This window comes from Neolamprologus multifasciatus, chromosome 17 (assembly GCF_963576455.1).
Source record: "Neolamprologus multifasciatus chromosome 17, fNeoMul1.2, whole genome shotgun sequence".
Taxonomy (NCBI): Eukaryota; Metazoa; Chordata; class Actinopteri; order Cichliformes; family Cichlidae; genus Neolamprologus; species Neolamprologus multifasciatus.
In genome coordinates, this window is record NC_140455.1 from 6,495,604 (window position 1) to 6,515,728 (window position 20,125).

A 20,125-nucleotide genomic window follows, 5' to 3' on the forward strand; every position below is an offset into this window, starting at 1 on the left:
CCTTTAGGTGATAACCACCCCGTCTCACACCGCATTCATAAGTTGACACAGCATGAGCAGCATTTTACATGCTGATTAGTTTGTTTTGGCGCAATCGCTGCATGATAATTACTTCCCAGTAAGTGATCGGGTTTTACATAATGAAGCACTGTGTGTTCGGCACAGTACAGCCTGCTTGCACGAGGGGGTGAAAAGAATTAATAATGCTGATGATGTGTGATTTGGTTCATGTAAACTTATTGTAAACTAATTGCACATGTTTAGTTCTTTCATATTGGATACTACAGTATTACTATGACTAGTCACTGAAGTATGAAAATAAGCACCAACTAATGACTTATTTCATTAATGAATCATTTGATGTTAATTCTTACAGCCAATGGCTTTCAGTCCAAGGCCAGTGAGGGTGGTGTTCAAAGGAAGCAGCTGCCCTACTCAGTGGAGACTCCCTATGGCTTCCACCTGGATCTTGATTTCCTCAAGTATGTTGATGATATTGAAAAAGGCAACACAATCAAAAGGGTCCACATTCAGCGCAGGGTAAAGGGCCCACCTAAATTCAGCACTCTGCCTAGAAATTTTAGTCTTCCTGGGCATGGAGTAAGGCCTCCCCCAAAGGAAAAGGACAGTACTTGGTCTGGGACGTCTACCCTGGGTCCCAAGCCTAAATCACGAGTGACAGAGGTTCAACAGATCTTTGACTTTCGAGCAAATGAAGGCGTGATTTCCAGCCAGAGCAGCAGGGGGACCACGAGTCAAGGAACTGGCTATGTTTCAACTAAACCCAAAGATGAAGTAGGTGCGGGGGCCCGCGGTGCTGAAGACAAAACTGGCGGGATTCAGATTCAGAGCCGTCCAAATCTGCTCAGAGCATCGAGCATGCCCATCACGCTACAGCAGCGTAAGAGTTCAGATTCAAGCAGTCCTGACCGTACTGTGGGAACACCAGAAAACGGCTCAACGGAGAACATGTTCCGGGCTTCACCAGACGTAACAGAAAGACGCTGTGTTCCCCAAGATCGAGCAGGTCTTCACCAGCAGATTACTGTTGCACTGAAGCGGGTCAGAGAGCTAGAGGAACAGGTCAAAACCATCCCAGAACTGAAAGCTCAGATCTGCTCTTTGAGGGAGGAGCGGGAGCAGCTGCTTCTTCAGCTACAAGCACAAGCCAAGGCCCAGGCTTCCAAATTATCTGCTACAGTACCAACAGGTTACGATCCTAGGACAAATAATCAATCGCAAGGACAGAGACCTTCACAGGAGATGAAGTTAGTCCTAAAGACTCAACCCACTGGACGTTTAGAAGACACAAGTCTTGGGCCATCAAACCAAGCTGCAGGGAAGGAGAAACAAGGTGAGACAGAGAAAACTAACGTGTTACTATCTGAAGTGGAGAGCTCGGCACAAGGAGAAAGTAGCATGTCGTCAGCACAAGAAGTGGAGAGACAATCACTGCAGCTGGACATACCTGACAAACAAAAAGAAACAGAGAGTCCACTGGGACAGACAGTGCAAAAACTGCCACGAGACATTTCAGGGGAGGAATTACTATCTATCACTGTGGCTTTAAAAGAAACAGAGACTGCAGCAAAAGAAGGAAAACCAAAGGATCCAGATGATATGCAGAAGTTGCAGGAGAAGCTAACAGTACTAGAGGCTAAACTTATTCAGGCTAGCCAGGAGCTAGAGAGCACTAATGCTCTTTTGAAACAGCAAATAGAGGAGAACAAGCTAAAAGAGGAGAGAATACTACAACTGAGTGAGGGAACGAGAGTGGAGGTTTGCACCGCACATGAACGTCCAAGAAGAGAGAGCATTGACACAGGGACAGTGACAGAAAGGATAGATTTTAGCCACCAAGAAACAGAGACAGAATCTGCTGGTACTGTAGATCAGGGGACAGACACTGATAAAATCTGCATTGAAGTGTGCATACCAAAACAAGAGACTAAAAGTACGGATCAAGGACCAGTGACGGAAAAAGCGGACACGCATGACCAGGAGACAGAGATGGAGGCGGCGATAACAGCGACAAGTCCACCGAGGCCCAGAGCCAACAGCATGGAACGAGGCACACTAACCGAGAGCATCATCACTCTGGATCAGATGACCGAGACCCCCGTGGCCGAAAGGGTAAACCAAGTCACAGAAACAGAAGGCGAGATGGTGACGGACCATCCTCACAGACCGAGGGCCAGCAGTGTTGACAGAGGGACAGAGACAGAAAGGGTGGGCACTGTGGACAGAGTGACAGAGACAGAGGTAGCCCAGAGAGCAGACCAGCAGACTGAGACAGAGATGGAGAGACGTCATGACAACAACCCAGCCAGACGTGTAGAAGCAGAGAGTCAAGTGAGTGAGAGCACAGGCAGCCAAAGAGACGAAGTCGTGGTGAGCGAAAGAACAGTAGACAGGGAAACATACGAAAGAATTCAAAGAGAGAGTGAACGTTTAGTTGCTGAGGTTTTATCAGAAAGCTCAGCAGCAGCTGTAGAAAGCATGAAAACTTTAGATGTTGTTAGGAAGAATGAAGAGTGCGCCAGTTCGGCTGCTAAAGCAGGAGAAAATGAGATTAAAGTGAGTTCTGAACAAGGTGACTCAGAAACAAAAGAACTTACAGAAGTGGTTGAAACAAGACCAGCTGCCCCTGAGACTGCAGAGAAGAAAGAAACAGGAGCCGGGGAGGTTATGTCTGCAGCAGTCAAAGAAACTGTAGCCGCTGACACTGTTGCAGTAACTGGGGGGAATTCAGCTGTGAAGACAGCAGCTCCTGTAAGACCACAAAGAGGCAGGAAACCCTCAGTGGAGCAAACTCAGCCGTCACCTCCTCAACTTCAGGTGGTGCCTGTGCGTCCTCGTAGGGGATCCAGTGAAACTCAGACCCAGCCGCAGACGAAAACCCAGCCCCAGGTGCAGGAACAGAGTGCAGCTCAGCTTGAAGCTCGGTCCCCAGAACAGCTCTCTGAAACACAGGTAAAACATCAAACACCGTCTGTGCCTCAGGTTGAGGACCACACTATAGCAAAGAAACTTCCTGGAGGGTCTGGAGAGAAGCAGTCTGAATCTCGGCTTCAGTCTGAGACTCAGGCCGTGTCTCCGGGCTCTAGTGAAGTCCAAGTCAGGCCTAAATCAATACAACCCCAATCTCATACTTCTGCACCTCGGCGGGACTCAAAAGAGCTGAAAGCACCGCAGAGGGTGTCTGGTGCATCACACACTCCTAGACGGGGATCGGGAGAAGCCCAGACCCAACCACCTCGCCAAGCGTCAAGCGATGCTCAAACTCAACCTCAGGGTTCACGTAGAAGCTCCAGTGAGGCTCAGGCCCCTCCGAAAGATGCCAGTGAGACACAGTCACTGCGCAGAGGCTCCAGTGAAGCAGCTCAGCGCCGTGGCTCAAGCGAAGCCCAGGGTTCACGTCGCGACACCGGGGAGGCCCAGCCTCCTCGAAGAGGCTCCAGCGAATCACCTACATCGCCTGCAGCTTTGGGTCAAGTTGTAACTCGGATAACGGGGCTGCTAGGAGAGCAGTGGGCACATCTTGGAAGCAGCTCTGGCACTCAGCAAACAGCCAGCCAGCAGGAGAGCGCGAGCACACAGAAAAAGACGACAGGGAAAAGAGCAGAGGCTGGAAAGGCAACGTCAGCCAAGCCAGCGGGGAAAGCAGCCCCAGCGGGGAAAGCAGCCCCAGCAGCAGCAGCGACGGGGAAACCAGCGGGGAAACCTGGTACTTCCAAAATGAGCTCCATTCAGAGCCAACTGGTCAGCTCCCTCAGTGTCCTCTCTGCCTTCTACTCCCCAAGCCAGAAAGCGGCTGCTGCCAGCAAACAGCAAGAACAAGGTAGGCCCGTGGTTCACCTATTTGTATTAGCTAAAGCCACTTCTCTCTTATAGTCACTGAATAGATCCCTTCAAGGAGCATAATGACGCATTAGCCATGCCGCTTCATTACAACATGTCCCTTATGATCTATAATCGTCATGAAGCATTATAAATGTGTACAGCTCATTCGCCTGAAACATTGACTTCTCTCCCTAAAAAGAACTCCTGCAGAAACAGCCAAACATTTTCAGTGTGGTTAGACAAACATCCATGGTTTCACTTGTATAGGCGCATCTTAGCCCTGCATACCAGCAAACTCTTACAAATGGTGCGTTCACAGCACAGATTGTTTTCATTGCAACTTGAAACCACACTGCTCCCATTCAATTACTGGGAACATTATACTCAAGTTGATATGCTGTCAAATTATCACTTCTCCTGCTTCTATGAATAGTACTGTACTACAAAAGTACTACAAAAGTTTTAGATTAGATGCCGTAATAGGATCGCGATAGAAATAAATGACATTGCTTAACTTATTTTAAGGGTAATATCTTGAAATTGATGTGCCTTTTCTTTCTGGAGAGCGCAGGCATTGTTAATATGAGACATATTACACAGAGCACAAAATACACGGAGCACTGTTGCTACAGTAAATGTCAGTTTTACTCTGAAGTGCAGAGTGGAGGAGGGGTGAGGGATGGGGAGCTGGGAATAGGCATTTTTTTCTGTTATATACAAGAGTGGGAAAAAACACACATTACTAAAAACTGTCAAAATGACATGGTTCAGTGACCTTCAAGAGCACACGTACACATTTCTTGTTCCCCACAATATATGCAAAGACAGAATCACACGGCAAAGTTCACATGTGTGGTTAAGCATCTGTTTACAGTACACAGTCGAATGGATCCTTAAGCACCGGTCCTCACACATATATCAAACAGATGACGCCTCTCTCTTCCCTCCCCTGATATGTCTCTCCTGTTTCTGGTCATGGTACTCACTCGCTCAACTATCACACACATATTTTATTTTCTAAGTTCATCTACAGTTCAGTGCCGGGAGCACAGTGTGGTACAGGAGTGTTTTTAAGTCAGGTTTGAGATGTGCGTATTTCAGACCCATTTCTGAGGTGCCTATGGCTGATGTGAAGTTTCCCAGTGTGGCCTTTTAAACGTCTTATCATCTTCTGTGTGTGTTAAAAAGAAACGCCTACTGCTGCATTGAGAAATTCACTCATTCTAGTTAATCTGTGCCTTGAGTGAAACTTTGGAGAAATATTTCTGACAAAGCGAAGGAGGGTTAAATCACACAACTAATTTATTTATTAGGAATTAGGAAAAGGATATTTTCAAGTATGTTTCTAACCCTCCACTCCATGTTGCTGTCTCCTGGGAGGTACTAGATCTAAAAGCATCATTCTTCTTAGATGGTGGTCCCTGGGAATTTTTTTTAAACTGGTATTTTTTGGCTCAAAGCTACGGTCTTGTGTCCTTGCATAAAACATTACAGATACTCTGCACCATGTCTGCTGTCACGCACAACTGAGACAGCTATACTGGGCTCACAGCCAAAGGGAGTCAGCATAAGAGCCAACACAGAATCAATTCCTGGGCAGTTACATACATAAATGGGCCTGGCAGAGTCAAGGTTGGATGTTGTCAATAAGGTGTACAGTCTTGACCTGTATATATTTCCATGGAGAATACTTCGAGGCCTTAGTGTGTACTTGGAAAGTTAAATCTAATTAAAAACTGAAGTATGTGCTTTAGATTTCAGTTCAGCAGTCTTAATTGTTGTCTTTGTATAGAGTATAGCAAATGGGGCTCTAGCTTTTCTGTTCTGTGTTAACACAAGCTTTCCACATCATTTGATTGGCTGTACTTACTCGTTGGTTTTAACCCAATATCTTCCAGGCTCAAAATCACTGACATTCACATAGAGACACAAGAGCACACAGAAACAAGCAGACAGACATACTTATAACACTAGCCCAAAGAAATACAGTCGCCGTTTGCAAATTGTTGTTGTCTGTTACCTAATGAGATAAAAGTCAATAACAATGTAAATGTAAGTGTACTACGTGCAAATGTAAATATAAACAAAATACAATGATTTACAAATCTCATCAACCCATGTTTTATTCATAATGGGATGTAGAAATCATATCAAATGAAACATTATTAGCTCATTTTGAATTTGATAGCAGTAACGTGTCAAAAAAGTTCAGGTAGGTGCAACAAATGGCTGGAAAAGTAAGTGGTACTAAAAAAAGAGCTAGAGGAGCATTTTGGGACTAAAGTTTATAATAAGCTTGTGTGCAACATGATTGGGTATAAAAAGAGCATTGCAGAGAGGCAACATTTTACCAGTTTGCAAAAAAATTGTATCTATAAACTGGAGAATGATTTCAGAATAATGTTCCTCAATGCTAAATTGCAAAGACATCATCTACGGTGCATAATATTATCAAAAGATTCTGCAAATTTGGAGAAATCTCTCTCAATATTTTGAGCTTGAGAAATCTCAAGCTCAAAATATTGTTTGCTTGATGCTTGTGATTGAGGTGGCAGACCTTTAAAAACAGGCATGATTCTGTCATGGAAATCAGTGCATGGGCTCAGGGACACTTCTAGAAATCTTTGTGAACACAGTTCATGAAGCCATACGCAAATGTAGGTTAAAACTTAAGAAAGCTGTGAACGTGAATCAGAAATCATCTTCTCTGGGCCAAAGGTCATTTAAAATGTAATGAGGAAAAGTGGAAAACTGTTCTGTAGTCAGATGATTTAAAATGTGAAAAAAAGGATACCGCCTCCTCCATACTAAAGAAGAAATGGACCTTTGGGCTCATTATCAGTACTTAGCTCAAAAACCTGCATCACTGATGTTGTGGGGCTGTATTTATTCTAACCATAAGCCTGTAAAGGTGACAGATCTTAAAACGCTGAGACACTGTGAAGTCCTCTGACTCATATCACACTGTTTAGTTGTGAGGATGTTTCAAATCACTTGAACTTGAACACACACACAAAATACACATGCACACACCCAAATTCCACAGAAACCCTATTAATTTTTACTTTCCTCATTTTTATTTTTCATCTTCCCCTCTGCCTCTCGCTCTGTCCTCCTCTTCACTAGGTCTCAAATCCATCATGAAGAAAAATGGTGCAGCAGGAAAGCAGGGGAACAAGGGAGCCAAGAAAAACCTGAAGTTTGTGGGGGTGAATGGAGGGTAAAATCTTCTTTTTAGTTATCGTCCAATCTCTTTGTGATTTATATCTTTGTGTGGGCTGAAATGTGTTTTGTGCACTTATATTTTCATGCTTTTGTCAGTCTTCATCCTTATAGGAAAAATAATGTGTTGCCACTTCTGATTAATGTAAAAAACAAATCCCCTTTTATCTTGATTTAGTTCATTAAAAGTATTTGTTATTAGGTTTGATGTGTTACTGTATGCAAAGGGGCTTCAAGTTTGATGGATTACCCACAAATTTATTTTTCAGTGTTGTGGGTAATCCACATAACCACACATTATGTGAAAGAATTCAGAAAGAGCAAAAGATGCAGGATTGTCTGAGAAATTTGATTTGATGTTATTTGATTTCTTCATCTTTGTGTGTAGAAATCCACAGGCGACAGTTTGGATTTTCATGCAGCTGTATTTCAGGCTACTGTCTGTGCAGCAGTGTTAATCTTAATCTTTTGTCATTTAGCCATGTATGCGTCAGCTTTGTTACTGTTTTAAACTTGGATATTAAGCTGTACTTCAGACATTTGCTTCTTGCTGTTTGTCAGGCTCACTAAAGACTCGTTGTCCTGAATCTGACCTTGCTGCTGCTTCTGCTGGTGTGCTAATATGCCTGCATTAATGTGTGTTTAGATTATGTGATATGCATGCATAGTTTCTGTTGATGGCACCTAGGTGATTGTGCTAGCGTGCTTATGTCAGCATTTGCTGACGCTGGTTGCAGTGTGTGTGTGTGTGTGTGTGTGTGTGTGTTTGTGTGTGTTTATGAATTTAAAGTATGGGGATGGCAGTGGTTCTCAATTTTTTTCTGGCATGGCTCGCACAGTGCAATTTTCTGTTATTAAATCTAAGAAAGGAATTGTATTTTAGTGAAATAAAACTCAGGAGCAGTTCAGTAATTCAGTAAAGTGGTTCTTCTGTCTCAATTATATAACTTCACTATGCTTAAATGTTTTTCAGGCTTTATTGACCTGAAAAATTCTTCATAAAGAATATCTTTACGGTGTCGTCTTTAAGATGCTTTGCCGACTTTGTTGTGCTGCTGCTCAAGTGGTTAGCTGCTAGTGGGAGGGGCTTCTTGTCTAAACTGCTGTGCTGGTTTCAGTAATATTGCAAAGGGGTATTTATTGTGTTAGCAATTTTTTTAGCATTGATTAGCATCCGCGTATCCTGTTCTTTAAACAACTAAATTAACTTTATCTAAACTACTGGAGAAGGGAAAAAAGTACCACTGTGTTTTGTTATTGAGAAGATAAGTATTGGTTCTGGTGATTTACCTACTAATGAGGTAGACAATCACAAAGCAGGAAAAGCAGGAAAACTACAAGATATGAGAAAACTAACCTTCAAAGTAAAATTTGGGCACAAAGACTTGCTATAAAGTTGCATTTGTTCTTAGGTCATGCTTACAGCATTATTTCATATCCTGTTGTGGTCGTTTACAGTATTTCTCATCACTTACGTAAAAAGTTTCTGTTTTAAATTCCTGGCTATTTTAATCTCCTGCATATGACGGAAATGGCTGCCATGCATAGCATTTGTTTTATTCCCGTGTTCCTGCTCTTACATTCCTGGGCTTCACTGTTTTATGACCTGCTCACCTTTGCAGTGTTTTTGCAGACTGTTGTGGTGTAGTCCATTCCTTCCTCCCTTCAACACAATGATCTGCAAACATACCCACATTCAGAAGAACACGTAACAGATTTCTTATGGTATTGCAAGAATCTATTCCTTATAAACTTGGACTAATATGTTTAATAAATGAGATTATATAAAACTTTTTGACATCTAGTGTACATCTCTTTTGGTTTCGTTTCAACCTCTATAAATATTTGACCATTTCCATCTTCCGCCCACCCAATTCCGAAATATGCAGATGTTATTTATAATGAGGCAAACATGTCGGGCAACAATATTTTCTCTGACTATCTTTAGGCTTCTGCCCACAGCAGGAAGTGGTCTGCTGTTCATACTTCTTCTCTTTGTATAGTCTAACCTATCTCTGCTCTCCCTTGAGCTCCTCTGGAATCTCGAGAATGCTGTGGCCCCTGAACGTCTCTTGTGGTGTCTCAGTTTGTCTCTGTGTGTCTACAAGAAGTCTGAATCAGTGGTATTCAGAATAACCTTATCTGATCACTGGCCTTACAGAGGTGACTTGATGATGCGCCCCAGTAACCACACTTATATACATGCTACTCCAGCAGCCTCCGCAGCATATTGTTAGCCTTTTCTCAACGAACAAGGTTGTACGTTGTTCAAGGCTGCTTATGTTTGTGCTCAAACATGTCTGTGGCTTTTTATGTATGTTTAAATTATGTTTATGTTAGGATATGAGGGCAAAGCTGCACAAGGCAAACATCTTTTTCATCTCACTTGTGAAGTCTAGAGGGGAATAACCTGTTAGTATTTACCCTGTCTTGCCTGGTGCTGACTTAACATTGACTTAATATTAGGTTACCTGCTTAGACATTTCCTTAGTGATGCTGCTAGTGCTGCACAAACTTAGATTTACAGTGGACTCTGTAAATATTTCTGAATATATAACAGACAAAATGGCTTGGATGGATTTCTATATTTGGAGAGTTTGGGAAAGCTTTAGCTTGTAGAATGATTTGAATGATTTCTGTGGAGCTGTTATAGAATCTGCCGTCTTCTTTATTATGTTCTCTTTAAGATATGAGACGACATCCAGTGAAGAGTCCAGTGGAGATGAGAAGTCAAAGGTGGAGGTAGAAGAGGAAGATAGCTCAGAACCAGAAGTAGAGAAGGAGCCTGAGAAGGAGCCTGAGAAGGAACCTGAGAAGGAGCCTGAGAAGCAGCCAGAGGAGGGAGCAGAAGCCCAGAGAAAAGATGCAGAGGTCCCAACTGAGGGAGGAGGTGCTGTGGCTCAAGAGAAGGAGACTGAAAGAGGTCTGCTGGATCCAAAAAGTAGCCAGGAGCTCCTGGAAGAGCAGGCTGGAGGGTGAGGCCGACAGCAGAGCTTAAATTATAATCTTGGGTTACCGTGTTGCACTTTATGTGATGTATTTCTCATAAATGTAACTGAGGATTGGGTCTGCTATGATACCAAATGGTTTCTCCTTGAACTGCTATTTGGTATTATTTTACAAATATAGAACAAAAATAACCACATTTGCAGAATTTGCTAGAAGCAGTGTTGGGTTGTTACTCAAAAAAGTTGTTGCACTTGTTACTTGTTACACTATTCATTACTTTTTTGCAGTGACCAGAAACAAATTGGCACTTAATTACCCGTTATAGAAACCTCAGTCTACAGTTCCACAAACCAGCAAATATACCTATGTTAAGGACACAATACATAGGATCATTCTTTTACTATTTATGAGCACAAAACCATCAACACAAAGCAAAAATGAAAACCAGCCAAAAAGACTTTAAAGCAATCACCAGAGTAATTCTACTGTACAAACACATACAGTGAAAAACTGAGGCTTAAAGCTGATTTTGTTACTTGTTGATTGGGTTGATCGTGGCTCAAGAGTTGGGAGTTCGCCTTATAATCAGAAGGTTGCCGGTTCGAGCCCCGGCTTGGACAGTCTCGGTCGTTGTGTCCTTGGGCAAGACACTTCACCCGTTGCCTACTGGTGGTGGTCAGAGGGCCCGGTGGCGCCAGTGTCTGGCAGCCTCGCCTCTGTCAGTGCGCTCCAGGGTGGCTGTGGCTACAATGTAGCTTGCCATCACCAGTGTGTGAATGTGTGTGTGGATGACTGGATGTGTAAAGCGCTTTGGGGTCCTTAGGGACTAGTAAAGCGCTATATAAATACAGGCCATTTACCATTGTTACAGGACTGGGGTCAGCATGCATTCAGCTTATATCATATAAATATCACTTTGGGTTTTTCGTTACCTTTTTGCTGACATATCTGTGCAGATAGTTGCAAAGAGCCAAGGTTTTGTTGTCCTTATTATACCCACTCCTGTATAGCTCTAGACCGCTCCACAAGTTTTCTCCCCCTGCACGCAAACTTAAATTAGCTGATTTTAGTGCAAGTTTTTCACTTTATTTCCCTCATTTTATGACTACAGCCAGCATAAATATATCGATGGATCAAGCTTAGATTTTTTCTGGTTTATGCTACTTAGTTTTCACAGACACTGTGAACGGTGCAATATTACCTTTACACCCTGAAAGAAAAAACAAATTCACAACTTATCAATTAACAAAGCAGTTGCCAGTAAATCAAGCTATACAGAGGTTTGTTGGCCATTATAAAAAGAGTCGTGCTATATTAAATGGTATCTTTATCTTTAAATGATTAATCTTTAAATTGATAACGCTGTATTAAACATTTATTTCGACACCGACAGGGATACATAACCTTTTAAAAAACTTATCAACACCTTGATCAAACTACTGAAGACTCAGATTCAAACTGTTAAACTCCTGAATTTATATCGCTGGTAAATACTTAATTACATGAATTTTTAAACACAAGATGGTTTTTAGTGTTAAATATTACTAAATATTTATGTGTGTAAATTCTCTAAATAGAGACTGCATTTTCTGCTCACAGGTACAAATATTGGAACAGTCATTCGTATGCAGGCTTATCTGATATACTTCGTATAGGACAGGTGCTGAATAATGCTTCATGCATGCACCGGAGGCATTACATTGGGACTTTGACTTACATGCATGGGAATTCAGTTAATACACACTCATGCTTTTTTAAATCTTGTGCACATTCATTGCCATAAATGTGTCTGTAATATATATACACACTAAACTGACATTTCAATTCAATTCAATTCAGTTTTATTTATATAGCGCCAAATCACAACAACAGTCACATCAAGGCACTTTATTTTGCAAAGTAGATCGTACTTATATAATAAAATGGCAACATTTGTCGCCACAAGTACACTGTAAGCTTTACACAAGCACACACATATTCCAACTTGCAATTAAACTCTTTGATTAAGGGTGCTCAATAGTCACACAGACATACTTTGTTCTAGGACAAAGCAAATAACTAGCAGTGTTGTCTTCCTTGTCACTGACTGATCACTTATCAGTCTCAGGTATGCAGACAGGGCTGATGGCCATGGGCCCAGGCAGTGAGGAGAAAGCAGGACTTATATTAACTCATCATTCAGCACCTGTCTGATCATTCCTATGGGTACGTGCAGGATGTGCTTCTATATGTCTATAGGTGTTATAGCGGGAAAGCTAGTACAGGTCACATTGTGACCCACTCAGGCTTGATGTTCAGTTTGCGTGATGGATGGCCAGTTTGAGCGCTCTCTGGATATTAATGGGTAGTGAATCAGAGCAAACTGTAACTGTTGAGGTTTGCGTGTGCTATCAATGTGTCAGACTGTTGAGTGATGTGAGTAAGCCACGGAGGCGTGCAAGGCATTTTTTCTTGTATTTTCTTGTTATCATTTCTGACAGAATTTAGACATGAACCACAGAAGCTGGCTCGGCCATACTTAATCCCTGCTGTGTTGTGTGGTTTTGGTTTTCAGGGGAAAAGTCGACAAGGGGTTTATAGATGCATGCCTTTATGTAAAGGACCGCATGGAGGAGGTTTCATCCCCAGATAAAGAAATGGTAAGGATTTCTTTGATTGGACTTAATAAAATCTAACCCGACTTTACTATGGTAAGTTTTTGTTTTTCCATTGTTTTCTGTCTCTCTCCTCAGCGCCAGGTTTTAGTGGTGCTCTACCAGGAGTGGTTCAGAGTCTCCAGTCAAAAAGACTCGCAGGCAGATACTGTCAGATTATACCTGCGACAAGTGGGGATGACCACACCCACTCTCCTGCCATATGTTGTTAACTTGACAGACGGCAATGGGAATATGGCTCTTCACTACAGCGTGTCACACTCCAACTTCCCTGTGGTCAAACTGCTGCTGGATACCGGTGAGACGGAAAGGCACACAGAACGACAAATCTAACTAAAAAACTAAAAGATTATAACTGTGCATACGTTTTGTTTCTCATCTCTTTTACTCACTCCATCACTTTCTGTGTACATTCAGGCCTGTGCGAAACAGACAATCTCAATAAGGCAGGCTATACTCCAGTGATGCTGGCTGCACTGACGGCTGCTGAGAGCCCCGATGATCTTGAAGTGGCACAGCAACTGTTGAAAGTGGGAGATGTCAACGCACGCTCCAGACAGGTGTGTATACAGATGGCAGTTGCACTTAGACGCTGGATGAACTAAAAATAAAACGGATATCAAACAGTTTGGTGTGTTGTACAAATAAAATAAAATAGAAAAAGGAAGTAAATACATGCCCTAAGGCAGTGAGGGGTTGTTATAAAATGTAGGTCGCTTTACAGGAGGACGTGTTTTTTTTTTCCTCAACTGCAAGACTTCCAAATCTCTTGATTTGCTTCTGCATTCACCAGAACGAATATTTATGCATGTTTGTATAACAAGTTAATGTACTATTTAACTCGTCACTTTCTCTCTCTGTCTGCATGTAAGATATACATATCTCCCCATCATTCCTGCCCTCTCACTGTTTAATTCTAATCTCTGTTTTTCTCACTCTTTTTCTAGGCGGGCCAGACAGCACTCATGCTTGCGGTGAGCCATGGCCGCGTTGCCATGGTGAAGCTGCTCCTGAGTTGCGGCGCGGATGTAAATGCCCAGGACCGCGAGGGCTCGACGGCCCTGATGTGTGCCAGCGAACACGGGCACACGCACATCGCTCGCCTGCTGCTGGAGACAGGTCGCTGTGATACCAGCCTCAAAGATAAGGTATAGCTTTAGGTTGCGCAGTTAAAATCAGGCCATTTAGCGGCTTGTTGTAAACTTGTAGATGTTTTACCTCTCGTTTATGAGACTTTCAGCAATTAATTTCAGCACGTAATTCTTCGCCGTTCGCATTCGACTAATGGTCACATGGCTTTTACCACCTGGTTCGCTCAAAAATGTAGACTGTGGGCTCTCAGTAAGGTTATAGGGATATGGGTACTGATGGCTGGCCCACACAAAGTAGATTGATTGTTCAGCCTGGTGCATTGATTTCTCCAGTTTGTAGATTCCCCAGTCAGAGAGTGATCACATCATGGCCGGTGCTTTATGCTGCCGAAGCACTTCTGTAATGAAAGCAATCCTAGAAACACAGAGGCAAATGGACTGGCTGTGTTAAATGGAGAGCAAAGACACTTAGTGTCCTGTGGCAAAAAAAGGATGGATGCAGGTGTGGAGGTGAGTCTTTGTAAATGCCACAGGAAGAGTAGTAACAGTGTTGCAACAAACACCGTGCTGCGTCTTACCCCAAAACAACATTAAAAGTCTTCCAGATTCTGCATCGCTCTGATATCGTTTCTGCACTGTGACTCTATGAAAACACATGAATACACACCATATTTTAGTTGTGGGCACATAAATAATATTCAAAGTGGGGAAATAAACAGCTCTGACTCATTGTTTATTGTCTATTCATGCAAGTCAAACAGTTTGTTTAACAAGTGGACAAAATTGACACCATATGTGATACAGAACATTTATGCTCAGGATGTGGATATTAATAGAATTAAAAGAAGGAGGAAAAAACACAAAGGTAATCTGCAAAAATATTCTTGCAGAATCCTGACATTGCAGATCTGTCAGCTGTATCATTTGACTGACGTCTTGGCATCAAGCGCATTTCTTAAACTGTAAGGAGATGTGCTTGCAAGTGATTGCATTCTGAAGAGCGTTTGTAGCAGCGGGTTGGGGAGATTGTTATCCGTAAGGACGCAAGCACCGATAAGCGTTCTTATTTCTGATAATTGCTGGTAGAGCGCGACTTGAGTGCTTGCCATAAATCCTCCCACGGTACATAATTACAGCACAAGCCCGACAGCGTTTATTTATTTTACCTTGCTGCATTAAAAAAAAAAAAAAAACATTATTGTAATCTGTGCATATTAATTTTTTAAAAATAAAGATGATCAAATAAGTAAGTAGGTCACAGTGGCAGTGATTAGATATTTGAGTGCATTTTCAAGAAATCAATCACATACTGGTCACAGTGTGTCATCCCTGTCGCTACTTTATCATATTGCCTGTGCAATAAGTAACAACACAAGATGAAAATACACAAAAAATACTCCAAATTTTCTTACACATGTTTGATAAGCAAAATACAAGGTTTACTTGTATTAAGCTTAACATCAAAGCAAAACATCCCAGGCTTAAAACCTTTATTATTTCAGAGACAATTGCTGTAGGATGTAAAAAGGGTTTATTAGTATACAGAGTTAGGGCAGGTTCAGCATGCACCATACTCCTGATGTTCAGTTACTAGAGAATGTGTTTAGCCCAAAACAACACTGCCACTGTGTGGTTCAAAAAAGTCACTGCAGTGTTTTGAAATGTCTGTTTTTTTTCCCCCCCAGAACGGTCAGACGGCTCTGTTGGTGGCAGAAGGAGCCTCTCAACAAGACATAATTGACCTTCTGAAGGCCAACGCTGAGGTCCAAACCTCTGAGCCCACAAGCACCGCAGACCTCCTCTGAGTCAGAGTTCTCCAAACCATCCCAGCTCGCCATTCAACCGCTCAACTGCTCTGTTTCTGTTAACCGTGGCCGCCAACTTGGGGAGAAAACACTGAAATAAACACACGGTGGTACCGCACACATCATAAGACGTGGCAGGAGCTTTTCTTCCACGTCTATGCCAGTAATGCTGGTGGGTGTTGATGGATATGCTGCATCAACCGCTCAGGTCCACAGCTGAGGGTCCCGACAGCCTGACGAGAAGACGTTTCCACAGTGTCATGTGTGACTGACGGGATGTTAAGTAGGACACGGGGTGAGACTATAAAGCAGGACAACACATTGGGCGGCCTAGCAAGTGGACAGAGAAAGCCTCTGAACTGCTGCTTCCTATCATCAGCTAACTCTTAAAGCAAAATACTAAGCACATGACCTACCTTTGCAAATATAGAATATGAAATAATACATTATTTCTATTTTTTTCCCCTTTCATGACATTGAAATCAGTAAATACAAATACATATTTGGACATAAGCCATTATTGAGGACATACTTTATGTAGAATAGATTATAATCACAAAAATCACAAAACTGTATTTTCTACTGCACTTTTTTTTAAATTGTTGATGTGTTTCGTAAATAGTCCTCTATAATATTGATGTCCAGATAAAATTATATATCTCCAAAAAGCATTCATTAGGAATTTAAATAACAGAATATAACTTATAACAGAATATATTTGACATTCAGTGTATCGTTTTTGCCGTAGTACCCATCACTTTTCACATGTGGGACATGGGTGCTCATCAGCTGTGTGTTAATGACAAACAAATCCTTTCTGTGGGACATTAAACTATTTTTTATAACCACAACATGACCAGGCTGAAGAAAGACAACGCTCTTCTCTTATGAAGATTGTACTGCATGCCAATACGTTTACTCCCCCTACTGGCTGTCTTATAGTACTAAACAGCAGTATGTTGTAGTACTGTCTGTTCTCATAGCGTCTCTCTCTTTCTCTGCATCTCCCGCCTTCAGTTCAAATATATTGTATGCCTTGTTCGCCTACTCGTTTTAAAATCAAACCATGTATGCAACTGCTACAAAATGCACAATGAATGTCAGGCTGGCTGTGACACATTCCAGGAAATTAATGTAGCAAGTTTAAATACACTGGCATGGGCTTTACGACTAACAGACACAGACTATCAGTGGATGTGGCAGACATTGGAATGAGTCTGGTTATATATATTCCGCGTGGCGAGACACATCGTCTCGTCCTTGCTTTCGTGAGGTCTCATTTCATAAACGGTAAGACAACATGGTAAATCTGACCCGAGGTTTGGGTTGAAGGCAGGGCTGGGTCTTGGGTTTGCGTTTTAAGAAGCAATAGCAATTGAATACTACCTTACTGTCAGTCATAAAGTAGGTCGAGTGAGTGACCTTGGTCGAGCCTTAATCAGAAAACATAAGACATAAAATGTTTTCCACAGTGTTGATGTTTTTGTACCGCAAACCTACGTTCGTATTCCTGAGCTAATATAAAGCAGGAGTAGCGGTCTTTAAAATAAAGTTTACAGTATCCCACTCAGTGACCGCTGCTGATGTCAAACAGTCCCGTATGTTTACAGTTAAATGAAATGCTGAAATGATACAACAGAATGGCATAAAATGATCTGTAATATAACATTATTATTATTATTATTATTAATTTTAGATAATTCATGTAGTTCATGGACTGCAAAGGAAATAGGGGGAGTAAGCCTAAATAAGAAAAGAAAATTGATAGGCAAATCGATCAAGTTCATTGTAAGCCTCTCTTTTCACCTGATTATGATCATATTTATGACTACTCTGATCTTTGTTCTCTTTTTTTAAAGAGTTGGAGGTGGGATTTAAAGGGGAATACCACTTACTACTTTAACAACTGCCATATATGTGACCTATGACCATGATCCAGTCTGAATTTACAAAAGAAAAACAGCTACACTCCAGACAGCTAACGAAACGAAACGCTGAACATTTTTCTAGCATACAGACAAATCAAACCTATCAGCTGTTATTATCATTTATTAATAAAACTGGATTAGCAGTTGAATATTTGTGGCCATAGTGATACATCATGTCATTGGAATACATTACCATTTTGTCTTAATTGGTATTAATTTGGGGGTTTTTTGCAGTGGGGTTTGTCATTCTAGTAAATGTTTTCGGACACAAATATAAAAATATGTAGACCGACCATGACCCAGGACTCATTTTAAATGAAGTATACTATATAGATCTATATACTTTGACTTATATAGTACATTTACACAAGAAAATACCTTTTTTCACACTGACTTAGTAATCAGATAAGTATTTGTGAGGGCTCACAAAGTAGCACAGGTTCTCTCCACAACGACGCTGCATTCACACGACATCAGTAAATCTCAATGTTAACTCTGTGCAGCGCATCTGATCATCACTGACTGTCTGTGTATGAAGGAACAAAAATAAGAGTCTCTGTACAGCCGTAGCTTTCTGCATTGCAGACAGCCAAAGGTTAATCGGGAGGGCGCTGCGAGAATTATCTGGTGAATCTGGTCTTCCGTGCCTGCGTATAAGTCTCTATGAAAATCTATATGTTTAATCCCTTGTGACCCAGATATTATAAGGTTTCACATGAGCACCAAAGAATTGAAACCAAATCTGTTTCACTCGGGACTAAATATGTATTTTATCTGTTCCTGTAAATCCAGCCAAATATATGTATATGTACATACAGTATTGTGAAAAGTATATAACAAGTATTGTCTGACAGTTTGCTCTAAGATTACAGTATTTATTCCAAATGCTATATTTTTTATCGTATAATATACCTATGTATGCATGGACAAATATTCAAGTGATACAACTCAATGGGAATTTTGAATGACTGAAAACTGTACTGAGTATACCCTGATGATGTGATCGTTTAACTTATCTTTCATCGGTTGGGTGGTTATAGTACATAGTGTGATTTGACGAGGTTGTGGACTGTCATGTGTCCTTTAATGCTACTCTTGACATTTCAGATCTGACACTGACTTAAGCTATGAGAGCAACGTCTCCCTTGTTTGAATATCAAAGTGGAAATCCGAGCCGACGTACATGACAGAGTCAAATGTAAAAAGTTGTACCTCTCTGTAATATTCCTTGTACAACAGGCTTGTATGTTACAAACCAGAGAATTAATTCTAAATAAATAAATGATAAACTCATGTTGTCGCATATGATTTTTTTTTTTTTTTTTAAATCAACCACAAAGCTATGACAGACATGATTAATTACACATTCGGGCCATTCAGGTGAAAGTATACCAAAACAGTTTCTGTCGGAAGATGTGAAAACGTAAGTACATCCTAGGGCTGGGCGATATATCGAGTTTTTTTAAAAATATCGATATATTTTTATATGAGATATAAGATGTGACAATATCTTTTATATCGATATAGTCTATGTTACGTTATAATTATAGTTGTGGAGCCACAAGTTTGCCTCTCTTTTGTCCACTTTTGTCTTTACGCAACGGTACTCGGCCTCGCCTCTCCTTCACTGAACACAACTCCCCCTCCCTCCCCCATTGCTTCACCTGCAGGCAGCGACAAGATGGACACGGCAAATCTCCGTTAACGAGGTACTGCGCATCGCCCCGTGCGTGCCGTGGGGCTGGACGGCGTCAACGTGTTAACGAGCTAACCACGCTAACGAGCTAACCACGCTAACGCCATGTACGGCCTAAAATCCTTTCATTCTCTCAAAAATTGACAGCGCGCCTTATGTATGAATTCTGGTTGTGCTTGATGGCCGCGAACCGATTTTATGTGGTACACGGCGCTCAGCAATCTGTCAAAAAATGTTTTAGTACGACTTTGGTAAGTTACGGAGCTGCACCGGCTTGATGGATTGTCGGAGCATTACGGCTACCGAGGAGCCTCGCGGAGTGATACGTACTGTGCTTCAACGTAATATTACCTTATTGTGTGTGTATAAGGACAATAAATGGCACCTGTTAAGAGACATGGTTACAAAGAGGATTTCAAACTCCAGGCTGTCAGTCACACAGTAGAAGTTGGGAACAGAGCAGCTGTGAAATCTGCCCTTGTTATTATGCTCAGCATCTTTTAGTTTACATTTTGACTGCACAATTGTGAGCTCTTTGTTATGCACAAAAACAACATAGTTTTCTTTTATTTATGGAGCATTATTATTTAATAAATGCTCATAATTTATTTTTGAGTAGTTTTTTTCATGCTTTTCGTGTAGGGGTGGGTTTTTATAATCGATTTATCGATTAAAATCGATTCTGGCTTGGATAACGTAAAATCGATTCATTAAAATCCTGAATCGATTTTTTAATATAAATTTATTTTGCCCGAAATGCCAGAATCTCTGGTGAAATCTCACAAAATTTCAACAACCACCAAACAGCTAAGACAGTAAATGAGAGCAGGAACACGGATTCTGCACAAAGACTTAAACACACAGCCCAACCGCGGATCAGAATCAGTGAGATGTCGCCTTTCTCACAGTCGGGGCTGAAAGCCGACAGCGCGCTGAT

At 41.6% G+C, this 20,125-nt stretch overlaps 1 protein-coding gene across 5 annotated transcripts in view; it reads left to right on the plus strand.

Moving 5' to 3' along the window:
• The window catches only part of kank4 (KN motif and ankyrin repeat domains 4), a 79,422-nt gene extending 60,639 nt beyond the window's left edge, over positions 1-18,783 (plus strand). For all 5 annotated transcript variants that reach the window (XM_085137464.1, XM_085137463.1, XM_085137468.1 and 2 more), the window contains exons 3-10: positions 377-3,841; positions 6,970-7,063; positions 9,753-10,040; positions 12,569-12,653; positions 12,747-12,966; positions 13,086-13,228; positions 13,616-13,816; positions 15,445-18,783. In XM_085137464.1, coding sequence (XP_084993590.1) covers positions 377-3,841; positions 6,970-7,063; positions 9,753-10,040; positions 12,569-12,653; positions 12,747-12,966; positions 13,086-13,228; positions 13,616-13,816; positions 15,445-15,564 — 4,616 coding nt within the window. In that variant the 3' untranslated portion in view covers positions 15,565-18,783. The remainder of the gene's footprint in view (positions 1-376; positions 3,842-6,969; positions 7,064-9,752; positions 10,041-12,568; positions 12,654-12,746; positions 12,967-13,085; positions 13,229-13,615; positions 13,817-15,444) is intronic.
• The last annotated feature ends 1,342 nt before the right edge of the window (positions 18,784-20,125 follow it).